Here is a 23,947-nt window from a genome sequence, read left to right as displayed (position 1 = left end):
AAGTACGGTATTCAAATATACATATATCAACTAGTATCAAAAGAAGTTCTATGAATTCTTTATTCGTCAAAGGATTTGACCAGTTTCAGACGTGACTGCATGCTTCCCATATTCAAGAATATTATTCAATTTGCCAAAGAATACAAATAGATTTCATTAATTAGGTATATCTGAGAAAATTATTGTGCATGGTCTTCAATATCTAATGAAATTGTCCGATACCTGATGAAAATCCTAACATATTTAAGTAACACAATTTTAAATACGACTTTCTTATTATTAATGACGTACACGGAAAATATACATGGGAAAACCTTTATAAAGAGACTGTCTGATAAGAGAATGGAAGAAAAGCTTCAACAAAACAGGGATCGGCTCAGAACAATTATAGGGCAATTCACTGAAGCCCGACATGAAGAGGACACCTGAAAAAAAGGAGCTGTACAACGAAGACCTTAGTTGTAGGAAATGCAACAAAGGGACAGGCAGCTCGTCATATTTTATGGAAATGTGAGGCTTTGGGTCACAATAGGTAAACAATTTATGGACAACCCAAATTATGATATACTTCCAGCAAGAGATCTCTACAGGTTGTTTGAATGGGTGTCATGATTAGACAGAGGAAAAACGCATGTTTCCCGGAGACATGGAAGAAATGGGCAAGTCAGACAGCGTTGAGGAAGCGAAAAAAGAAACCATCGATGACAAATAATTTTACCTGAATTAGGTTTAAACTGATACAAAAAACTTGATCTACTCCTAGTAATAATTTTGCCTACATTTATCATTAGTTCATGGATTCGTATATGGACTGATTTCCATGCAGATTTTGACCAATTCATTACACTATTCCGTACAGGGCGATTTAAGATGATGGTTTTTTGTTGAAAATTTACTATTTCAAAAATTAATGCAAATAAACCAGGTCCAATTAACTCCAAGAAACGATTAGACATTGATATACTCTGGTGAACAGTTTACTTCATCTTCTGAAGATGCCAACTTGGTTGGTCAAAAGCGCACTGAGAAGTTGGTGTTCTGGTGTTTGGGAAAAGTGCTCGTTTTGAGAAAGAAATGAAAAAGGAAATTCAAACATGAAATTGTCAATGTATTACAAAATTCATACAATAAATAATTAATTTTTTTCTAAAAAAATTTTAATCATTTACTCTTAGACCAAGCCTTTACCATATTTTTGTGATCACAATTAGTTGAAATACCTAAAGGATTCTCCAAAAAGATAGTTCCTTTGACACCGCTTTCATTGAAATTGAAAACTTTGCAAAAAGGTATGTATGTACTTTGAGGCAGCGACAACTGTTTGCCAACAGGTGTAATATATACTGTTTCACCATTCAAAACTTGAAGCTGGTGGTCGTTGATAAGTATTACATTTTTCACCCATAAATCATAGTTATCTATACCGAACAGACTTGATATTTCCTCTTTCAACTCGTTCAAAGTCAGGACTTTATTTCCAACTTCCAATAATATGGTACCCTTCGTAGAACCTCTGCAGTACCTAGATTTCTTTTCCAACAATTGAACATTCACCCATCTACCTTCTGGTTGCTCAGTATCAGAAGTTTTAGTTAAAATAATGTGAATATCAGAAGTCTTGAGTTTTTGGTGTTCCTCAATGATAATCTGATCTGAAGATTTCCGTTCATCTATTTTTCTAAAGTGGGTTTTAAGAGTGCTCTCAATAAATTCAGTGAAATCCTTTGCCACCCTACAAAATGAAATAATTTACGCATTTCAACTTATTATTATTTTCAATCATACCTATCCAACTCTCCATTGGCTTCATAAAAAACAGATATCTCATCAGTGGGTACCAGATGAGCCTTCTTCCGCAGCTTCTGCACTCGATTGATGATCTCTCTAGCAATGCCTTCATCTTGCATTGAAGAGTCTGGTGTCACGTCCAACAATATCAGAACATCATTGTCAGAGTGCACCTCATACTGATCAGTATTCAAACTCTCAGACTTGAAGATTAAACGGACTTCAGATGTTTCAATACGCTGACCTGCAATAACTCTGTGACCTTTCTCCACCATTTCATTAATTTCGTTGTCTGTTAGAGATTTTAGGCCTTGCGTCACTGCTTTGAACTCCTATAATAACAGAATGGTTATATTGTGATTTTTTCATATATTATATTGTGTATACTAAAATTCCATGATAGTACAATAGTAGACACTAAATTCTTATAAATCTTATTGCATTAAAACGAAAACATTGTTGTCAGGTGATGAAATATATAGAATCACAACCTGACAACAATGTATTTGTTTCAATGCAATAATGTTTTTGAGAATTTAGTGCCTACCATTATTATGGAATTTTAGTATAGTAGTGCTATGAATAATTTCTGATTCAATTCAATAACAAATGTTTGGAGTACAAACTGAATAGAGAAAAGTATTTTTGTATAATTCAGTGTTCATATAAAAGTAGTTGTTTCGATAGAACTTTTTCCTCCAGTTTGTATCCAGTTTATTTTGAACTTAATCATTTTCTTCCTTCCAAAGTTTTCCACAATTTGTTATATAAAGATGGGGAAGTGAAGGCCAGAAAGCTTTTTTTTTCAAAAAAAAGTATTGCTGTTACTTCAAGTATCCTATACATCAAATAAAGAAAAATATATGAAAAACTGTAAAAAACTTTATTGTGATAACCTTAATGAAACTATTATAAAAGTTAATGAATGTTTAAATTATCTTAATCTGGTTTTTCCAACAATAATCTAAATATTTTATTAACAAGGAAAATCCTTTCCTATTGAAAAAAAAAACCATATCACACTCAATATTATATTTCAAATGATCAATTCATAAATACTTGTTTTTTGAATATACAAGAACAAATGAAAATGAGGTTTTACATTTACTATTGAATTTAAATATGTACTTCAAAATTATTGAAATTGACTGTTGCAGTGATGAAAAATGTTCTCAACAGGTTATTTTTTAATGTAGTGATCTTAGTGTGTTCTTGATAAATATATTTCCGATGTTTTTTCTATGGTTACATGACCATTATAGACATAATTATAACCTACTTTTGAATCCATAACATTAGTAAAAAGTGTCAAAAACCTTCGAACTGATTTGAAGAATCTTTTGCTACATCACTCTTTCTGTTTACTTAATAAATACATTGATTGAATACCAGTAATACATCTAAACAGTGATAGATTTTTCATACACTTCTTATCCTTGTTTTATATTTGCGCTCAACTCATAGGACATATTTGTATATTTGTCTGTGCATGTTCAATCAATACAAAATCAAAATTTTCATATTTACTTACTTTACTTTATTGACTACTATTGTACTTGTATCATGTCACATTCATGATCTGTGGAGATCAATAAACTATCTATCCATCTATCTTAGTATAAATAAAATACTCCCCTAATCTTCAAACCACTCACCTGCTTAAGCCTAGCTCCCAGTATTTTGTGATCAGGCTCCGCCCTGAGAGTTATACCAAATTTGCTTTTATCTGTGGTACTGCTTATCTTCCTAATGTTCAATTCCGATAATATATACTCCTGCAAAGAGTGTATATCATCTAGATACTGCTGCTCTCTATGAACAATGATGATCTCTGGCAATGGATATTTTATCGGAATGGTTTTCCTATCTCTTACTACCCTCCCAAGTTCAATAACTGTTTGCATACGGGACACAGCACGTTCTATATTGGTATCTATCAACTCTTGATTAGGTTCAGGTAACATCAAGTAATGAACACTATCTGCTTTTGTGTCTAAAAGCTGTTTGAGGAATTGATACATAGTTTCAGAAAGAAATGGTGCAAATGGGGCCATCATTTTTACAATGTTCAAAAGAATATTGAACAGAGTGGTCAACGCGGCTTTGGAGTCCCTTTCACCGCCTTCCCCTTCAATCGTTTTCTATTCATGCGAACGTACCTACAGAAATCGGAAGAATTTCATTTAAGGATAGTAACTGTGACAGTGCATCTCATTGTTGACTATACATTTTTAATTACTAGTTATTCATTATTTAGGATACAAAAAAAAATAAACGTTTTATAATGGAAATGATATCTCTGGGCCTTTGCCTATCAGTTTCAGTCCGTATATAAACCTAGTATTGATAATGATACCCAAACATTTCTTAGGAAAAAAATATAAATGACTGCACAATCATGTCTGGAATCATTTTGGATAAATTAATTCAATTCATTGTAATAAAGATCTTCGTACTGATAGTCCGAGGATCTTTATGCTTGTCGGTTTGTGTTCGCTAAACCATGATTTTTTCAGCCTCACCTGAGTTGGGTGAAGTTTCCCTCTTATGGAAATAAATGAGGTTGTTTCAGTTTTGTCCGTTTTAATATCATGTTTTTGTGGCTCCATATCTCAATATTTATTCTACTGTGCCGTGGTATATACTGATCGATGGAAAATTTTGTACTTTATACATTTAGGCTGTTCATTTTTTCCAAATTTTAATTTTTTGACTCTTCAGCTTACTACTATATGATGTCGTTAAGCGATCATCGGCCAGTTTCTACGAATTCAAATTGAACCAAAGCGCTGCCGAAACAGCACGGAAAATGAACCAGGCATTTGGCAATGATATTTGTTTTTATTTGTTTTAATATCGTTTAATGTCTTAAGAACTAACATCTTGTTGACAAACACTTTGTAACTCTAATGCGTGTTACCATACGATAGATGCAATATATGAAATAGGGAATAAGCTTTTTTCCATTGGCAGGTACTTATTAAACACTAAGTTACAATGTAAATAATACTAAGTTAAGATCATAGATGAGGGAGAGAGTATCTTATAAATATGTATAAATCAAGTTTTTATGTATAAATAAAATTGTCTTAAAAAATTAAAATTGTAAGATAAAATTAAATTAAAATTAAAATAAGATTAAAATTAGAGTTACACTTGTATAGATAAAATTAATATTGTATAAATAAAATTAATGTTGTATAAATAAAGTTGTCAATAGAATTAAAATTTGTATAAATAAAATTATTTCGTCATGAGTTTAGTTAATCATCGTAATATTCTGTCAAGTTATAATAAACCTTGTCGATGAGATGATTTTTTAGGTTTTTCCTGAATATTTCATAACTTTGAGATACTCTTATGGACAAAGGTACCTTGTTGAATATTTTTAAACCATTGTAAATAACAGAATTTTTTATTAAAGTCGAGTTTGGTTTTGTAGTTCTAAGCTGATCAACCTGTCGTGTATCATATGCTATGTTACCTTCAGTATATTTGAACTTGTTTTTGTATATTAGGCTTGCTGTTTCTAGAATGAATATCGACGTCAGGGTTAATATTTTAGTCTTTTTGAATAACGGCCTACAAGATTCTGTCCATTGGGCTTTGCAAATGTATCTAACTGCCCTTTTTTGTATTACAAAGATAGAATCGAATAACTGGGATGTGCATGCTCCCCAGAACGCTATTCCGTATCTCAAATGTGCATCTACCAATGCATAGTATGCACATTTGGCCGCCTGGAATCCCAATTCATTTGAAACCACTCTGAGAGCATAACATCCTGAGGCAATTTTTTTTTTAAGGTTTGTTATGTGGTCCTCAAATTTTAGTCTACCATCTATTTGAAGCCCCAAGAATTTCGTAGATGGGTTATCTTCAATCATGGTTTCCCCTAGAAATAGTTCTGCTAGGGTACACTTGAAAGTGACTACTTTGTTTTTTTTTGTGTTGAATGCTAAAAGATTATCATCACACCACTGTTTTACTGTCTTGAGATCACCCTCCACGTTGCTCTGCAGGGTGTTTATATTCTTTTCATGCCACAGAATTGTGGTGTCGTCGGCAAACATTGTGAACCTTCCCTTGATATTTATGTATGCCAGATCATTTATGTAGAGGAGGAAAAGGATAGGGCCCAAGATTGATCCTTGGGGTACTCCACACTTGATATCTAGTATAGAAGAGTGTGTCGATGTCCTGACAAATTGACTTCTTCCTGCTAGATAAGAGCACATCCAATTATATTCCATGCCTTTAAATCCATAATGATGAAGCTTCTGTAGCAGTATTCCATGATTGACGCAGTCAAAAGCTTTCGACAAATCACAGAATACCGCAACCAGAGCTTCCCCATCATTTATGTTTTTATAGGCCATTTCTAAAAAATTAAAAATCGCATCATTTGTGCCCTTTTTTTGTTGAAAACCAAATTGATGATCACTAATTATTTTGTTGGCCTCTAAAAATTCTATTATTCTATACTTGACTAATTTTTCAATTATTTTGGCCAGGGTAGGAATTAAACAAATTGGTCTCAAATTGCTTGGGTCTCTTTGATCTCCTCCTTTGGATAGCGGTATGACTACCGCCGTTTTGAGAAAATGAGGGAAATTTCCTGTTGAAAATGAGTGATTTATAAGAGTGGCTAAGACCTCCAAAGCGTTGCCAGGTAAATTTTCAAAGATTTTTATCGATTGACAGTCTATCCCTGACGTTTTTTTATTTTTGAAACTTCTAATTGTTAGTTTGATCTCCTCAGCATTTGTTACATAGAAGTGAAATGATTCTTCAACCTGAATGTTTTGGAGATATGTTGAGGGATCGCGGGATTGCTCAAGTGGTGCTGTTATCTTTTCTGCTATAGTGCAGTAGTAGTGGTTAATTACGTTGGGATCTAGCTTTATTTCTGTATTTTCTTTGTTTTGTTTGCCTCTCAACTGGTTAACAATCTTCCAGGTTTCTTTTGATTTGTTATCAGCGTCATTGATTCTAGAGTGATAATAGTTATTTTTTGCTCTTCTGATAATAGTCCTATATAGTTTTCGGTAGTTGTTATAATAGTCCTCAAAAAAAACGTTGTTCAAATATTTTCTGATGTAATGGAGGGTGCGCATATTTTAAGCAGAAACTCTAATTCCTTTTGTGGTCCAGGGTTTCCTTTTTTTATTTTTAATTTTTTGTTTAGGAAAACATGTTTCGAAAAGGCTGGTCATGTTAGAATAAAAACTTTGGAATGGATCTGCTGCTGATAAGGTATTATTCCAGTCAAAATTTGCACAAAAAGTATTGAATTTTTGAAAGTTACCCCTGCTATATATTCGACCAATTTTTTGTTTTGTTTTCTTTCCTTCAATATCAATTTGTACAGTGCAATATATCGTCTCATGGTCAGATAAGTTGTTTGCATTTACATTACATAATATTTTAGTTTCGTCGAAAGTAGTGCAAAAGTAATCTATTAAGGTTGAAGAATACTGTGAAATTCTGGTCGGCGCGTTTACATGCATCACAAGATTAAAATTTATAAGTAGGTTATTAAGCCTCTGAGTGTCAGCACTATTTTGATCCTCGAAGTTAATATTCAAATCTCCCGTCAGTATGATCTGAGAATTAATAGGTACTTTCGTAAGAAGACCTTCTAATTTATGTAGAAAAGCATTTACATCCGAAGCAGGAGCTCTGTATAAGCAAATCAAAAATGTATTTATTGTTATTATGTGAAGCATTGTAAATTCAAAAACTTTTTCTTCAATGAGTTGGTTATATTTGTCTATACTTCTGATTGTAAAGTTCTCAAATAGAGAATCGTGAACAAGGATAGCTGTGCCTCCATGTAAATACTCACTTCTACAAAACATAGACATCGCCCTGTAGCAAGGTAGAGGTAGCGGTTCTGTCTTTTTTAGCCAGTGTTCGGTTAATGAAAGAAAATTTGGATATTCGAGTTCTTCCAACAATAATGTGAGTTCATCTATTTTATTACGAACAGATTGAATATTGAAAGTGAAAAAGGTTAAGTACTTTTCGTGACATTTTGCTTTCTGGCTAAAAAAGACGAATGCGTCAAATGTGCCTTTATTTGGAGGTCCGATCTGCTTCTCTCTTCAGAGTAACTTGAAGTTTTGTTTTGTGTTTTTTCCTCATCATAATTATTATTGTTTCGATAGTGCCCGTCTTGTTTCGTGGGGTTGTCAACATTGTCGTGAGCTGGAGAAGGTGTTGATGGTCGTATAGACTCAGCGGTTATCTTGCATGTTGTGGTGTTATCATCCGCGCATTTGAGAAGGGCCTTAGAAAGAAAATGTTTTCCAATGTTGTTTATTGTTCCATTTCTATGATAGTTAGTCCACTTCAGTATTGAGTTTATGTCCATAACATGTGTTAGATTCAAGTTTCTTATATGTAGTGCCTTGATGAATGATATATTTTCTTGGTATATCTCTTGGGTCCTCCTGGGTCCATATCGTTGATATTGCTTCAGTATGACTACAGTGTTGGTGTTATTGAGACTCACGATAAATTCGTCAATCAATCCAGCGTAGGGTTTACTAGGCCAAAGGCATACAATGTCCTGTCTTGTGAATTTCTTTGCGTTGCTTAGAGCTGTGTTTACAAGCTCTACGTCAGGGGCATTTGGTTTAATAATGACTTCAACACAGTGTTCTGTGGATTGTTTTAGGAGAAACCTCCCCAAGTCTCTACCATTTGTTCCCGTAACCACCAGCATTTTTGGCCTTGTCTCTCTTTCCAATATTGGCTTTTTAATGTTTGTTCCTATGGTTTCAGCTTTAGGCTTTGCTCCTGGTAGGTATGATAGCGTTTGGATCTGTTTGTCACTTGTTTGATTGCTGGTTTGAACATTTGCATCATTTTTGTTGCTGGGGAAATTGGTTGAGTTGTTACTGAGGTTGGAATTGTTTTTACTTCGCTTTAGTACAGATTCATTTGAGGTCGTTGGATTTGAGATTTCCACCATATTTTGTAGTTTACATTTCTTTTTCATATCTTTGTTTTCGGCATGTAGGCTGCATGCTTCCTTTCTTAATTCTGTTATTTCCTTGAGATTGGCTTCTCTCTCCCGTGAGAGACATTCTATGGAAGTCATCATATTATTTTTGATCTGAAAGAATTCTTCAATTTCCATTTGCAAATAGTGTTAATGAACACACTGTTCCGACATTGATTTGCGAAATTTCGTTCCGGAAATTTTTGCCTCGAAGATGAACCCATTACAAACGGTGCGTGAGAAAGCGGAAGAACTGGGCGTCAGATCCCATGCGGTTTTTGGTTTAAAACGTTTTGGAATGGTCAAAAAGTACAAAAAGTGGGTGTTCTACGATTTGAACGATCAACAGAAATTGTCACGTTTTGAGGTCTGTTCTTCTTTGCTTTTGCGCAACCAAATCGATTCTTTTTTAACTCGGATCGTCACGTGTGATGAAAAGTGGATCCTCTATGAAAACAGGAGACGTTCAGGACAGTTGTTGGACACTGATGAGCCACTCAGGTACTTCCCAAAGGCGAAAACCCTCTAAAAAAGACTATGGTTACTGTATGATTGTCAGCGGCTAGTGTCGTTCACTATAGCTTTCTGCAACCGGGCCCGACCATCACAGCAGAGTCCTATTGTGGGGAAATAGACGAAATATACCGAAAATTTCGTCAGCAGCAGCCGGCACTGGTTAACAGAAGAGGCCCTGCTATACAACAACGCCCATCCTCACTTTTCAGAAATCACTGTCCGAAAATTTAACGAATTGAGCGTTGAAGTTCTGCCTTACCCATCATACTCGCCAGACCTCTCGCCAACCGGATCCCATCTTTTCAAGCACTTCGATAACTTTCTCATCGATAGAACCATTCGCCCATCAGGACCAAGCAAAAACGACCTTCGTCGACTTCATCGAATCCCGAAGACACGATTTTTATGCTGATGGGAATAATCGACTTATGTTACATTGGCTAATATGCACTGATTCAAATAGCGTTAATTTCGATTAAATTGAATAAGTATTCACTGAGATATAACGGTTAGAAGTAGACTCATAAAGACGGACAAAACTTTTGAAGCAACCTACATAACGCCTTTTCAAATCTGGAGATGAAACCATCTTATAAAATTACAGATCAATGAACACATTAAATTATATTCGTTTCTTCGAAAATCTGCTCAAATGACCAATCAATTATGTTACTGACAGAGAACAATATATGAAAATGAAAGGCTTTAAATCTCAGGAAGTAGTACGTTCTGGATTTTTTTGTTCAATAGTATTCCAAAGAATATAATGAATATGAAAGTATTCAGGAATATGTTTCACTGGGAAGTTGAGAAAACTTATGTTTTGAATAATTTTATATCATATATTGTTATTAGTGAAGTATTTTATCGGAATATTAACAAAAAAAAATTACTTCATGTCTTTGAAATATCGTGTAAATCTTCCTTTTTTATTGACATGTTTCTTAGACAAGTGTTTTTCTGTAGCGATCATATATGCTCACAGAGTATATCTGTGGGAATAAAAATAACTATGGTCAGCCATAGAATATTTGCCACCAACATTTGAAGTTCATATTATCAAAGAGAAAATAAGTTCTCAAGATATATTTTTTTCAATCTGAAAATATCTCCCTACAAATATTATCTATTTAACTCAAATGCTTAGTACTCCTAGGGTATATGCCAATTCTCCCTTATCTCGAATTGTTTTAAATACAAACAGAGTTGATATCGACCATTTTAATTTGATGTAAATCTTTAACATGAATAACGAGCCACTGTTTTAAATTGAAATTTTTTTCTTTCATCTATATCACACTTATTATTATTATCACTGAGAATATTTTAGTACTGATCGAAACTACTCAGACTATATTTAAACTTAGTTTTCAGGTTCCAAGTTTTCAAGTAGTGACATTCTGAAATTTGTGATGAAGGTACTGTGTATTTCAATAGGGAGTTCCCACAAATGAATAAAATAAATTAGAGTTCTCTGATTGATTTTCATTGATAATTTAATACATATGTACAACATCAACATAATTCGGAATCTATCATTATTATCTGTACATCAATTTCTCAAGATCATTTTTTCACACTAGTAACAAATAAGTTATTTACTGGACAGATAAAAATGAAGTGACAAAGAAAGAGATGTGTATTCAATTATCAGAAAAAACATTATTTTACTGACACCCTGTAACTACAGAAGCTAATATAAGAAAGCTACAATAAGAAAAAGTTCATATAGAAGATTTCTAAAGTAGAGACTTGCAACTGTTGAATTTATTTTATATATTTTTCTTATATGATTTTTATATAAAATAGACAGGAATATATGGTGTTTTATTAAACTTGTTTATTTTCCCATGTTTTGATTTGTAGCTGAAGTTGGAAAACTCGTTAACATTAAATTAGAACATCAGTTTTTGTACTGATGATTGTTCATTAGAATTTCGGTTGTAATTCTTAACTGAAACTCCTTTTAATGGAAAGATAGTAGAACATTAATCTTGTGTGACTTCAGTTATCATATTTTCTATTTTGGAAATAGTAAAAGTCTTTCATACTGGAAAAAAATCCATAATTTCAGGAACAGAAAAAATATGTATCCCACAAATATATCTAGAAAATACAAATTTTTGCCACAATTCAATGTCACGTATCACATTTCTTGTTGATGTTTCAAAAACTACACCTCACGATTTGATCTCCACAAACTTTATTTGAATTTGAAAAAGCTACTGTGCTAGGGAAACATGTGATTATATATTTTTTCAAATAAAGTTTGTGGAGATCAAATCGTGAGATGTAGTTTTTGAAATTACTATGGATCTTCATCAAGTAACGGCCGAATCAATCACAAAAACAAAATCTTGTTGATGTCTTTCTGATATACTGGATTCGAAATAATTTTTAATAAAAACCTTTTAGCAAATTTATCAAAGGCTCACATTTTAAATTGAGATGTCACTCAAAACTTTGAATTTGATAAAACCTGTCATACAAGATGTGTACATGAAGGACAAAAGTTTAGATATTTCAACACTAAAACATCATTATCATTCTGACAAACTTAGAATTCAAACAGTGACACATAAACAATCTAACTTTGTTGATCAAACTTTTTCCAGTTTGACGGCACTTGAACCAGTGATCAAATTTTAATCAAGACTGATATTTTGATAAATTGAACACTTGTACACAATTTTTTTTTTGGAAGGAGTCGTTTACTGTTTTTCGGATGTTTATTCTTCCACGATCTGAAAAATAAACAACTCTAAATCAATAGAGTTCAGCCCGAAAAGTTACTGCATAATACAAATCAATAAAGAAGCCAGTTAATCAGTAACTTGTATTCATGAATTCTGCCTACTAATTAAATAATCGATGGGAAAAATGAAATTTCTATACCTAATTAGCTTTTTAGATGATTGACGTTTTAGAAAATAATCAAAACCCAAAAAAATCACTTTGACGCACGTCAAAGAAAATATAGCTGTTTCTAATTGAGACTTTGTTCAGAGATAAATGTTTTGGATGTTTAAAAAACGGAAAAGAATTATTTTCCAAAACGTTAACTATCTTGAAAGAGAAATAAGTATGGAAATTAAATTTTTTCCATTGATTATTCAATTTCTAGGCAAAATTTATGATTACAACAATATACTGGTTGGACTCTTCAGTAGTTTATATTATACAATAACTATTCAGGAAGAACTTTTCAGTTTGCCTTTCATTACACTTGAGCAGATTTTCTATTAATTGGGTATTTTTCAGATTGTGGAAGGTTAAACTCCCAAAAATCAGTAAGAAACATGGTTTTTCATTCTTAATTGAAATGTTACAATTTCTGTAATTGTGAATAAATAATCAGTGATGGGACAGAAAATGATATTATCTACTTACCAGTTGGTAAGATAATCAAAGTACTTTGTGAGCCTGGGTATAACATTGTACAAATGATAAAGCTCCATTTCCTTGCGAATGTACAGCAGGAGTGACTGGGTGAAGGATAATATCCATTTGTCCATAATGTTATCACTGCTTACACTCCTTTCATCACACCTCAATACTTTATTATTATTCTGGACATAGATTTCAAAGTTTTGGAACAGGAATCTGAAAGCATTATACCAAGGCAGAAAAACATCTTTTACAATATCCCGCACACCTTCTTCCTTGAATCTCAGGTTCTCTGCTCTAACCACAGGAGAGTTGATCAAATACAGCCTCAAAGCATCAGCACCATATTTGTTCACAATTTCTAAAGGATCGGGGTAGTTCTGTTTTCGCTTGGACATCTTCTGTCCATCGCTGGCCAACACAAGTCCATTTGCAATTAGGTTTTTGAAGGGAGCCTTACCAAACAGTGCTGTTGAAATAACAATTAGGGTGTAAAACCAACCACGAGTTTGATCTATCCCTTCGGCGATGAAGTCTGCAGGAAATGATTCTTCAAAGTCTTTGGAGTGCTCAAAAGGGTAGTGTAGCTGAGCGTAAGGCATTGATCCAGATTCGAACCAACAATCAAACACTTCAGATATTCTTCGTAGAGGAGGGTTACCTGAAAAATAATATCACTTAATGTACTCTCTATACTGTATCCTTTTTTTTCATTTTCATTGAGAATATATTAGCATTGACGATAGCAGATGAGTTATCTTATGAAATTAGGCCTCTATTTAAAATAATAAAAAAGATCACTATTGATCCCAATTGTCATTTCACTTGATATTGGAATTACATTTCTATTCATTGATTTGTGCATTCCGCTCAACCTTTATTTGAGAACAAAATTTCAAGTGACTTTGAATTCCATTTTTTTTATGCTGAAAAACAATGAAAATGTTGAAGAATCGGCATCTTTTAGAGTTTTATAGCAATATAATGCATCAGCATGTCTATATCATAACTCTTAGCAATGTTGTTCAAAAATGATTTGCATTTATTTATTGATGTTTGTGTCAAATGATATTATCCAAATATTTCAACTTGATATGTCAGATATGAATGAATTTTATGTGCTTAAAAAGCTGAATATGTAACTCTGTGATTATACATATTCAGCCAGTTGGTTTCTTTGAATTTATTGTAAATGTAACAAGCACAACACGTAAACTTTAAAATTATTAAATATTCCGAAACTACTATCTTAACATGGTTCGTAAGCATCGCCAAAATTCAGATGTGATTAGCGAATCACATAATGATGTTTTCATTTCAGACTATATATATATATATATATATATATATATATATATATATATATATATATATATATATATATATATATAAATTGCCTTTCAGGGTTGCATAAGCTATCTTCAATTTAGCTGGTATATGTTCTTTGAAATGAGACAATCTTTGCAACGTGTTCTGATAGGAATAGACATTCCATCTATTTGTAGGGAATGGTTAACAGTTATATGATGATGAATATTAACATTGCAAACTATAAGTACTGATGATTTGTTTGAATTGATTTTCGAAAAATTATCTTGAGAAAAATGTTGTCAAGATATGTATTGATGGAACGGACGGCTTAAAATATATTAGAAGATTGAAATGACAAGTACAATAGAGTGTCATCAAAGTTGATAGTCACAAAATTTGAGATAATCTTCAAAATTCGATTCATATAAAACTAGTACTATGTTGCTGTATCGCTGCTGTTCCAACGTTTTGACAGAATCAGAATCAACGAACTTAGGCGTGCGCAGCGATATAGAACAGTGCTTTCAAAAAATTGTTCTACAGCGCCATCTAGTGGCAAGTTACAGAAAATTTGATAGCCTAAAAACCTTCTCTATGAAAAATTACTAATACATGTTAAGTTTCATGACGATCGGTTGGGCGATGTAGAAGTTTATCACTTACCAACCAACCAACAAACATCCATTTTTATAAATTAGATAAAGAAGAGGAGTTCCAAAATATTCTCGGCACAACCAAAGTTATTTCTGAGATGTAGATTTGTCAGTGGCAATTTGCTCATTTTGAGTTCACTGATTTAAATGTGATGCAATGAGTGAACAAGCTGCATCTTCAAGATGATAGTATTTCTAAACGGCTAGTAAAATTTCATTGTTGATCATTGATTATTCGAAGATCAAATATCTTCGAATAATCAAGAAGTACTAAAGATGAAATTTTCAATAAAAATGTGTTTGCTATATTACAGAAAAAAAATGTATATCTTATGAGAGGATGTACAAAAATATGCAGGGTTCTCTTTGAAATTCTTTACTTGGTTTGAACCGGAATAGGTTTTTGAATGTTTCATCATTAGAAATATCAGCTTCAATGAACTATACCTATATTCCGAATCTGAAAATATCTTTTCCTCAAACAACTGAATGGCGCACTGTAACATGATTTTGTTATCATTTGCTATAGTGAATCATTCAGTAATGACTTAAAAGAAATATAAATTGGTGCTCACCAGTGCTATCAATATTGATATTTTCGACAGGTTATTAGGATTTTTTGCACTTAATAATTTTGACTTTTTTACTCAGGAACAATAAAATTTAAATTTTGAATCTGTTTGAGTTAATATTATCTTTTCCTTTCCTAAAAAATAATAACACAAAATGCATATAATTTCACTTTTGTTTATAATCATTTGGGATTACTCAGCCTACAACCTGAGAATAGTCTAATTGAATTTTGTTTGTCATTTGCTAATCAAAATTTCGAATCTTATGGATATACACAAATTTCAAGTAATAACCTTAAAATTGAACCTCGAATAAATTTTATTCCAAAGTAAGGGAAATTGTTAAAGAATCCTTTTTAAAACAAGCATAATATAATAACCTTGAAAAAGATTACATTTGGATATGGAAGATTGTTCCTTAACTTTCTCACTCTCATTGAATTTGTTCTACATACATTCTTAATTCTCTTATAACTCTCACCCTCTTTCTCAAGCCATCATATTAGCACTGAGATGAGGGATTCTTCACTTCTTTTCTCAAATTATAAATATTTCAAAGTTCGAATATATACTCCTTGTTATTAAATACCTGGAATTCTACTAGGAATTTCAATATCATCGATACTCTCCCTGTGCAAATCTATCACTTTCTTTCCGCTGAATTCTTCCAATTCAGATATGCTGCCAATACAAATAACTTCATCTCCATTTGGGGACATCCAAATCGGTATTGGAGTGCCCCAATAACGATTTCTACTTATGGCCCAATCTCTAGCTTCTCGAAGCCAATTCCCAAATCTCTTATCTTTTACAAAATCAGGAACCCAGTAAGTTGTCCTAGCCGATTGTTGCAGGGCCTCTTGCATGTGTTCCACTCTGATAAACCAAGATGGTACAGCACGATAGATTAAAGGAGTGTCAGATCTCCAACAGTACGGATAACTGTGTTTTACCTAAAAATAAAACAATAAATTGATATATGTAGCCATTACTAAATGATAGGAAATCATCATGAAAAGTAAGAAATAAGACTTCCTATGTTTTTATTAGCACTTGTATTTGTAACTAACGTTACTCCACTTTTGTCCTATAAGGACATTTTCAAATGAATACAATAAACTGAAATAATCAACAATGATAACAGTCTACACAACTGTAGGTAATAACAGATGGTCCTTAACTTATATCAGGTACTCAGTTAAGTTAAGGACCGTCTGTTAATACCTATGGTGATATATAGATATATGATTCGTGTTAGGAATCACACGTTAAAAGGTAAGACCTCGTTAGTCCTTAGCTCGCACAAGTTTCTTAACTTCTGAGAGTTGTCGTTCGTATGGGGGCGGCAGCTGATTAACGGAAAAACAGATTTTAAACAGATTTTAAACAGATGATTGTTATATGGTAGATATAATTATTTCAGTTTATTGTATTTGTTTGAAAATGTATTTAGAGGATGAAATTGCAGTAACGTTAGTTACAAGTGGCTTAAACACATAGGAAGTTTTATTTCTCATTTTTCATAAAAGAAAACAGTTACTATTGAAAACACTTTCCCAACACCAGAACAAAAAGTACGGTCTCTCGATGCGCGTTTTGCTAACCAAGTTAGCGTACTCGATAGATCATTATGACTCAGGAGATCATTGTGATCTCCTAAGTTAGGAGATCATTATGATCTCCTGAGTCACAATGATCTGTAGAGGACGCTAACTTGGTTAGCGAAACGCACCTCGAAAGAGGGTCATTTTTGTTCTGGTGTTGAGAAAGTGTTTTCAATAGATTCAGTTTATGCCAGAGGTTCCTTAATGAACTATGAAAATAAAGCAGTTTGATAAAACATACCAAATAATGAGTAAATTTATTCATCAAGAATTCACAAATCCTCCACACACCCTTAAGCAAATAGTGCTACCACACATCAGAACTGCATAATCTTCTCGATGCGTATTTCATCATAAACAGAGACAAAGATCCCATTCCAATAAGACCATTGTTTACTATTTTATGCAAACTCTGTTAAAATCAGCACGAACATTTACGAGAAATTTTTCTCTATTTTCTAATTAAGAAATCACTGGTGACATGAAACAAAGTTAGAATTAGAAACTCATAATATAGTTCATCTGATAATGCCAACAGGGATGTTAAAATTGCGTGAAAAAGTTCTGATCTGTGGGAACAGAGTTTGTGTTGGATTCATTTTAGCCAGAGGTTCCAGTCCCTCCATTCGTCTTCAGAGATGTAATATATGAGATCAAAGTCATTCTTAAGAAGTAGCAAACTTCAACTTTCTGTGGTAAAAACTCAGTGCAGTACAAAAAACATTTTGTAATATTCCAATTGTTTTCAATAAAGTATATTGGCAATCTATTTAAGCCAAGTTGTTTGGAAGCTCCAATCAACATGGTACTCCTGAATCCTAAGGACATTTGAATTATGCCTGACATAGTTGCTCCATTTCAATTCTAACTTGTCGAATTCAATCACTAAAAATAGTTTTGAGTCACTATACAATCACACAGATAAAAAATACATTTTTTATTTTTCTCCATTGAATACCTTTCAAAAGTCAGAATACACTCAGCCTGTGTCTTTCCAAGATCATCAATATCTGTAGAGGTTGATTTATTTTGTAACAGTAGACGTTATTTATCAAGTGCAACTTACAATGGAATTTTTTAATTATTACTAGTGAAGCCTGTTTTTTTGGTAACCAGTTGTGGCCCCTCTAAAAACGGCAACTCTCAGAAGTCGAAACTTGTGCGAGCTGAAGATTAACGAGGTCTTACCTTATAACAAACGGTTCCTAGCACGGGTTAGCCGATATGAAGTGAAAATCGATCGTTCGGCCTCGCGACTTGAACCACAGGTTCACATAGCAATTGATTCAGTAAGTGGAGCAAACCACCCACGCCAACCCAACTGGCTACCGTCCCACATGATAGGGTAATTTTCAGGTTAATATAACTGTTTCTACATTTTTATAACATCCAAAATTTTCTTCTAATACAAAATTTGACGATTTTCACTAATGATGAAATATTAGCCTACTGAGTGGATTTTAACACATAGAACAATAATTACCTGGGACTGAAACACTAGTTTATCCTTTTCTTTCAGCTTAGCTATAATGTTTTTATCAGCATCTTTCACATACTGTCCCTGAAAGTCCACAACGGGATTCATGAAACACCCGGAATCATCCACCGGACAAATTGGTTCCTGATCCTTTGTAATGATACCCGCGGCCAAACATACTCTATAATCATCTTCGCCAAAGTAAGGGGCTTGATGTACAATCCCTGTACCTGATTCTGCTGTTACATAATCATCTACTAGTACTTGAAAAGCATTTGACTTGAAATTTTCATAGAAATTAAAAGGAGGTTCATATCGAAGGCCCTTAAGCTTGTGACCAGGAAATGTTTCTAATATTTTGTAATCGTCAGGTTGAAAAATGGTTTCTATGCGACATTCCATCATTATGAAAATTTTATTTGTAACAATGTGTTGGAATCGAGCATAAATGAGATCTCCATTGACACATGCTGCTAAATTGCTTGGCAAAGTCCAAGGTGTGGTTGTCCATACCAATAAAGAAGCACCTGCATTAAAAAAAAATAAGCACTTACTAATGAAGTTACTTCTTGAATCAAATTTGTATTGATATCTCAAAAATGAATTCATGCTATACTCAGCCCTGTTAAAAGCTGTTACTTGAACCACATTGAACTTACTGTTATAGCCTTTATCTTAATTTTGAAATTCTACAAATTTTGTAGGCTTTCTTGTCTCCAAGTAAAGTTATTCCGTTAAATTTTTGGCAGTTCTACCCTTTTCAAATATAACTAATCAATATTTGTTCATTATAGTGTTCTAAACTCTTTTCTGTTTTTAGTATTTTACTAAATATTATAGTGGAATTTTAGGAATATATCTTGAAATATATTATACACTCGCTTATTACTACTGAAGGAGTTGATTAGAAGAAATTGTAGACACTTGCTTGTTAGTAGGTCATTCTCGGTAATTTAGCTGATATAATTACCCATTGTTTTATTAATATAACCACATTGAAAAGAAAAATTGAAATTATGAAACATTAAAAAAAAATGAAAACATGTATCTCCTTTCAATTTTCTCTCTATCGAAGTTGAACCCAGTTTTTATGTCGTCATAAGATCGTTATGATTAAATTTTACTACTATGTTAGTGTCTTCATATGCTAGTGGCCCAACTACTACCTGTTAGTATTACCTAACTACTTCCTGTAATTGATCCTATGCTAAACCACCTATTTTTTAATACCTCTAATTTGTTATGTGTTTCCTCTGTGTTAGTGATTATTTATCTCTAATATTTATCTGTTTTTTATTTAGAATTATTACTTATAAGACCAAACAAAGAGCTGGTATTCTATGTTGAGCGACACTAGATTTCTCCGGTCTATAAAACCAAACATGCGAAACATGTTCCTTGTAGCAAGTTAATATAGTCCGTTTGGTTTGACCAACATATTTTTTATTAAGAATAAGTTGGTAAGAAGAAAGTACATTAAAGCCATGGTTAACTGAAATAGTAGGAGAGGAGCTATTTCAAATAACAATTTTTTTAGTTAACCTATTGAAAACTAAAAAAAAATCAATTAAATGATGAGGGTAATGAATTATGAATGATTTCTGAAGGTAATACTTTGTGTTGTGTTTTATCACTGAACAATATATACTTGTTAAAACAATTTATTGTATTATTTGTAAAAAAAATCATGTATGAGCTCATGAATTAATAAATCGGTCATTCTTGGGAAAAACAAAACATGCAAAGTTAAAAAGATTTTACAGTTTTATTTTCGAAGATTCGGACAAAACTTGTATTTTGAATCATCTCAAGTACAAGACATTCGCTAATTTATTCTTATGAACACCATTCACAGAATCTTTTCCGATGACCCGAGTGCGATTAACCAGGTTTAATTGTACAATTTCATTACATTTTCAATAAATATTTGAATAATATTATTTCCAGATTTATGTTCAGTTGATGAAAAAGTTGAAAAAAAAAAGCTATGGATTATTAAAATAAACAGTTCATTAACAGTACAAGCAAGATACATTTTTGAGTCATTAAAATTTTGATTAAAACAACCAAGCTACTTTGAAAGGCTTCATAAAACACATAAGTATGGAACCAGATTTAGAAATGATTTCTTTATATACAATACAAAAGAAATCTCTGTATGAAAGAAGTAGTATTAACAGTGTGATTGAATTTTTTAACTCTCTCCCACAGGTTTGAAGAGACAACGGGATGGCCAGCAGTTTTCTGAAGTCTGTGAAAGAATGTTTGAGCAATCTATAGCCATATACTACAGATGAATATTTTAACAGTCTATTTTGAATTTTACTTTATTAACGTTATACTTATATGTGCAGGTGAAGTGTTTTATTCAAATTTTGTATCTTATTACCCTTTGTAATTTTGTTTACTGAAGTATTTCATAGACAAAGTATTTCTTTTACCTTTTATACAAGATTTACATTACCCTGTAGAAATAAACAAATATCTATCTATCCATCATTAAAGTCAATTCTGGTTGTTCAATGTTTGTAAGTGGTTGACAATGTCTATTTATACTATTCACAATTTGAATCCATTCTCATTGTTTATTATTTCACACACATTTTTTTGTTTTATAACCAACTCATTTTTAGTATTTTGAATATTTGAATTATTTTTTCTTTTTTCTTTCCATAATTTGCAAATCTATTTAAAAAAAATTGAAAAATCCAATGAATCTGAATGCAATAATCAGGTTTACCTTCCTTGTCTCCGACCAATGGAAGGCTGACTGTTACAGCAGGGTCAACTACATCTTTGTAATTTTGTCCCGACTCAAAATTTGAAAGAGGTGTACTACATGCAGTGGAATAAGGCATGACCTTGTTGCCTTGATACACCAAACCTTTCACATAAAGTTGCTTGAAAATCCACCAAACAGATTCCATAAACCATGGGTATAAAGTTTTGTAGTCATTTTTAAAATCTGCAGAAGAAAAACAGGTTATTTAATTTTCATGAATCCTTCTGTGTCCAATTGTTTATTACCAATCCATCTTCCAATTCTCCCAATTATAATTTCCCACTCGTGACTGTACCTAGTAACAATTTTCCTACATTCTGCATTATATTTATCAATTCCCATCTTCATTACATCAGCAGGTCCCTTAATTCCAAGTGCTTTATCAATCTCATATTCCACAGGGAGACCATGACAGTCCCATCCAAACCTTCTTTCTACATGGTACCCTTGTTGATGGGCATATCGAGTAACAACATCCTTGATAGTTCCAGCAAGGATATGCCCATAATGAGGTAGACCAGTAGCAAATGGTGGACCATCATAAAAGGAAAATCTGAAAACGCAATTACTTTTGTATCAATAAACAGTTTGTGTCTTCTCACCTGGGTTTTCCTTTTGATTGCTTCAAACACGTTTCAAATGCTTTAATCTTTTTCCAGTAGGCCAAAATTTTTTCTTCCTCATCTGGAAAACTAATGTTTTCTGAGACTCGGGGGATTTGTTGCACGCCCTTATTTTCAGTCATGTTTCTTTAAAATGTTGAAGGTATAAAAATTCAATAATTTTCATGAAAAGCTCATGTTTTAACCATACGGCAACGGCTCTCAATCCTAACCTAACCTACAAATTGACAATGACATATGACACGATATCTCTATACAAAAAGTGGGAAACTTCCAAAGAAAGAAAGGAAGCAATTAATTTACTTCAAAATAAACTTTCTGCAAAGATATGTAGATCATGTAAAGAAGTAACTTTCAGGCACAAGCTGGAAGAAAAAGTCGTCACGAAACAACTACTTTCATATAAACATTGAATTACACGAAAGAAAAATAGTTCCCGAACAAATATTTTTATATAAACACTGAATTATAAAAAAACAAATTTTCCTATTCAGTTTGTACTCCAAACATTCGTTATGGAATTGACACAGTAAAATAAAACAACGAATTGAATCAGATATCATTCACAGGATTGCTACACCATATAGTATATGAAAGAGGTAAAATTAAAAATTTTACATACATGACACACTGTCATTCTACGTAGTGGACATCCGGAATGAAATACTTGCCTTATTGCCTCTTCAGCACCAATCTGGTTAACATTACAAAATGAAGCACTCAATTCATTCCTAAAATTACGACTTATTGTCACGATGAATAAGATCTACTCATGTCATCAATGATCGCTTCTCGGCCCTTGGCTAAGATCAAAGTGTAGTGTAATATGTCATAAATGACATGACTTAATCCCAGCCATAGGAATCTCGCATAATCTACACATCTTTGTAAAGAATTCATTTTGAAATTAATTGCTTCCTCCGTTTCTTCAGAAGATTCCCATTTTTTTGTATAAAGTTGGAGAAGTAGAAAGCTAAACCTTCCTTTCCCAAAATTGTATCTCTCCTAAAAATATACTCCTTTCTCAATAACTTCAAACTAACCCAACGGAAATAATAGCGGTTAGAGACAGCAGCTTGGATACCTCATTAACTTACATTCCTTACTAATTAAATAAGCAAATCATTCATTGAAAATTCACCAAGGACTTTTGAATATAACGAACCATACTTAATCCACCTCTATAGATGCAATTAATGGCTATAAAAGAGAAAACATGCCATGAAGTGCAAATTAATTTCAGAATTATAATTTTATAGTATTCAATTACAAAAATCATGTGTAAGATTTTGTTCTCTATTTTTTTTGCAGTTTCCATTTTTCTTAACTATTCGAATGAGTTTTTATTGATACTTCATTCTTATAAAACAGTAGCAGTTTTTAAACGTAACATGCGAAAGTAGAAATTTTGAGTTTTAAAGTGGAAATAAGTTAGTGAATCGAGTTTCCAGACAAACATAATATAATTTTTTGTTTGTAAATTAGTATCATTAGAAGATGGTATATTATTATACCACAAAAAAGCATTAAGAAAATGAATACTTAAAAATAAAACTCGAAATATTCGCCTCTTCTAACAGTCCTACACAGTACGACTTTGCAAATGCCGGAGAAGTGTCCGACTACTACCACGATAGATATTGAATTATAGCCGACAGCCGAGAACGTATTTGCCTTCCAGCAAGTATTTTCCAAATACTACTGTTTAAGAACATTGGAGGAGGTGAGCTGAGGGGTGGATATTAGGCCCTTTATTGTTTTTATACATGATTTTTCTATACCAACGGTAACAAGAAAAGCATCCCAAAACTCAGTTTCACTTCAAAGACCTGAATGCTTATAACCAACTACCCACTCTATCCTTTATATATTTAAGTCAAAATAAAAAACAATCCTAGGTGACTGGGATTCCTCGCAATATTGTTTTATCCATTGATTGATAGAACAGACTTTTATATTTAAAGTTGTATTTCACAAATCTTGACGTCATTTCTTTGACATGTGATGTCACCAGTATTATTTTGTTTTCATCTATTGTGAAATTTTATTTATATATGTACTAAATATACAATATCTTTTTTTTGTTGCCTCGTTCGTATTTAGTTATGTTTTGAATTATTGCTTTTTTCCCTACTATAGGCATGTATGTTTCTTGGGAAAATGAATCGTTATTATCAATTCGTATGAAAGTGTTTGTGTATTATGTAAAAACCTATGGTAATTGT

At 32.5% G+C, this 23,947-nt stretch overlaps 1 protein-coding gene across 1 annotated transcript; it reads right to left on the bottom strand.

Annotated features, from left to right (window-relative positions):
- Positions 1–1,087: 1,087 nt before the first annotated feature.
- IleRS (Isoleucyl-tRNA synthetase) lies at positions 1,088–22,537 on the bottom strand. Its single transcript, XM_023163401.2, is given in 11 exon segments — positions 1,088–1,732; positions 1,786–2,120; positions 3,444–3,910; positions 3,913–3,947; positions 12,704–13,361; positions 15,826–16,189; positions 18,324–18,844; positions 21,058–21,282; positions 21,345–21,652; positions 21,702–21,939; positions 22,394–22,537. Coding segments are annotated over 10 exon segments (3,627 nt in total). The 5' UTR covers positions 21,845–21,939; positions 22,394–22,537; the 3' UTR covers positions 1,088–1,161.
- Positions 22,538–23,947: the final 1,410 nt, after the last annotated feature.

The sequence above is a fragment of the Leptinotarsa decemlineata genome, unplaced genomic scaffold, assembly GCF_025532065.1.
Source record: "Leptinotarsa decemlineata unplaced genomic scaffold, Ldec_3_MD MMD2_tig00000505_RagTag_RagTag, whole genome shotgun sequence".
Lineage (NCBI taxonomy): Eukaryota > Metazoa > Arthropoda > Insecta > Coleoptera > Chrysomelidae > Leptinotarsa > Leptinotarsa decemlineata.
The sequence above is the reverse complement of the archived record's forward strand: the minus strand, read 5'-3'. Positions and strand labels throughout refer to the sequence as shown.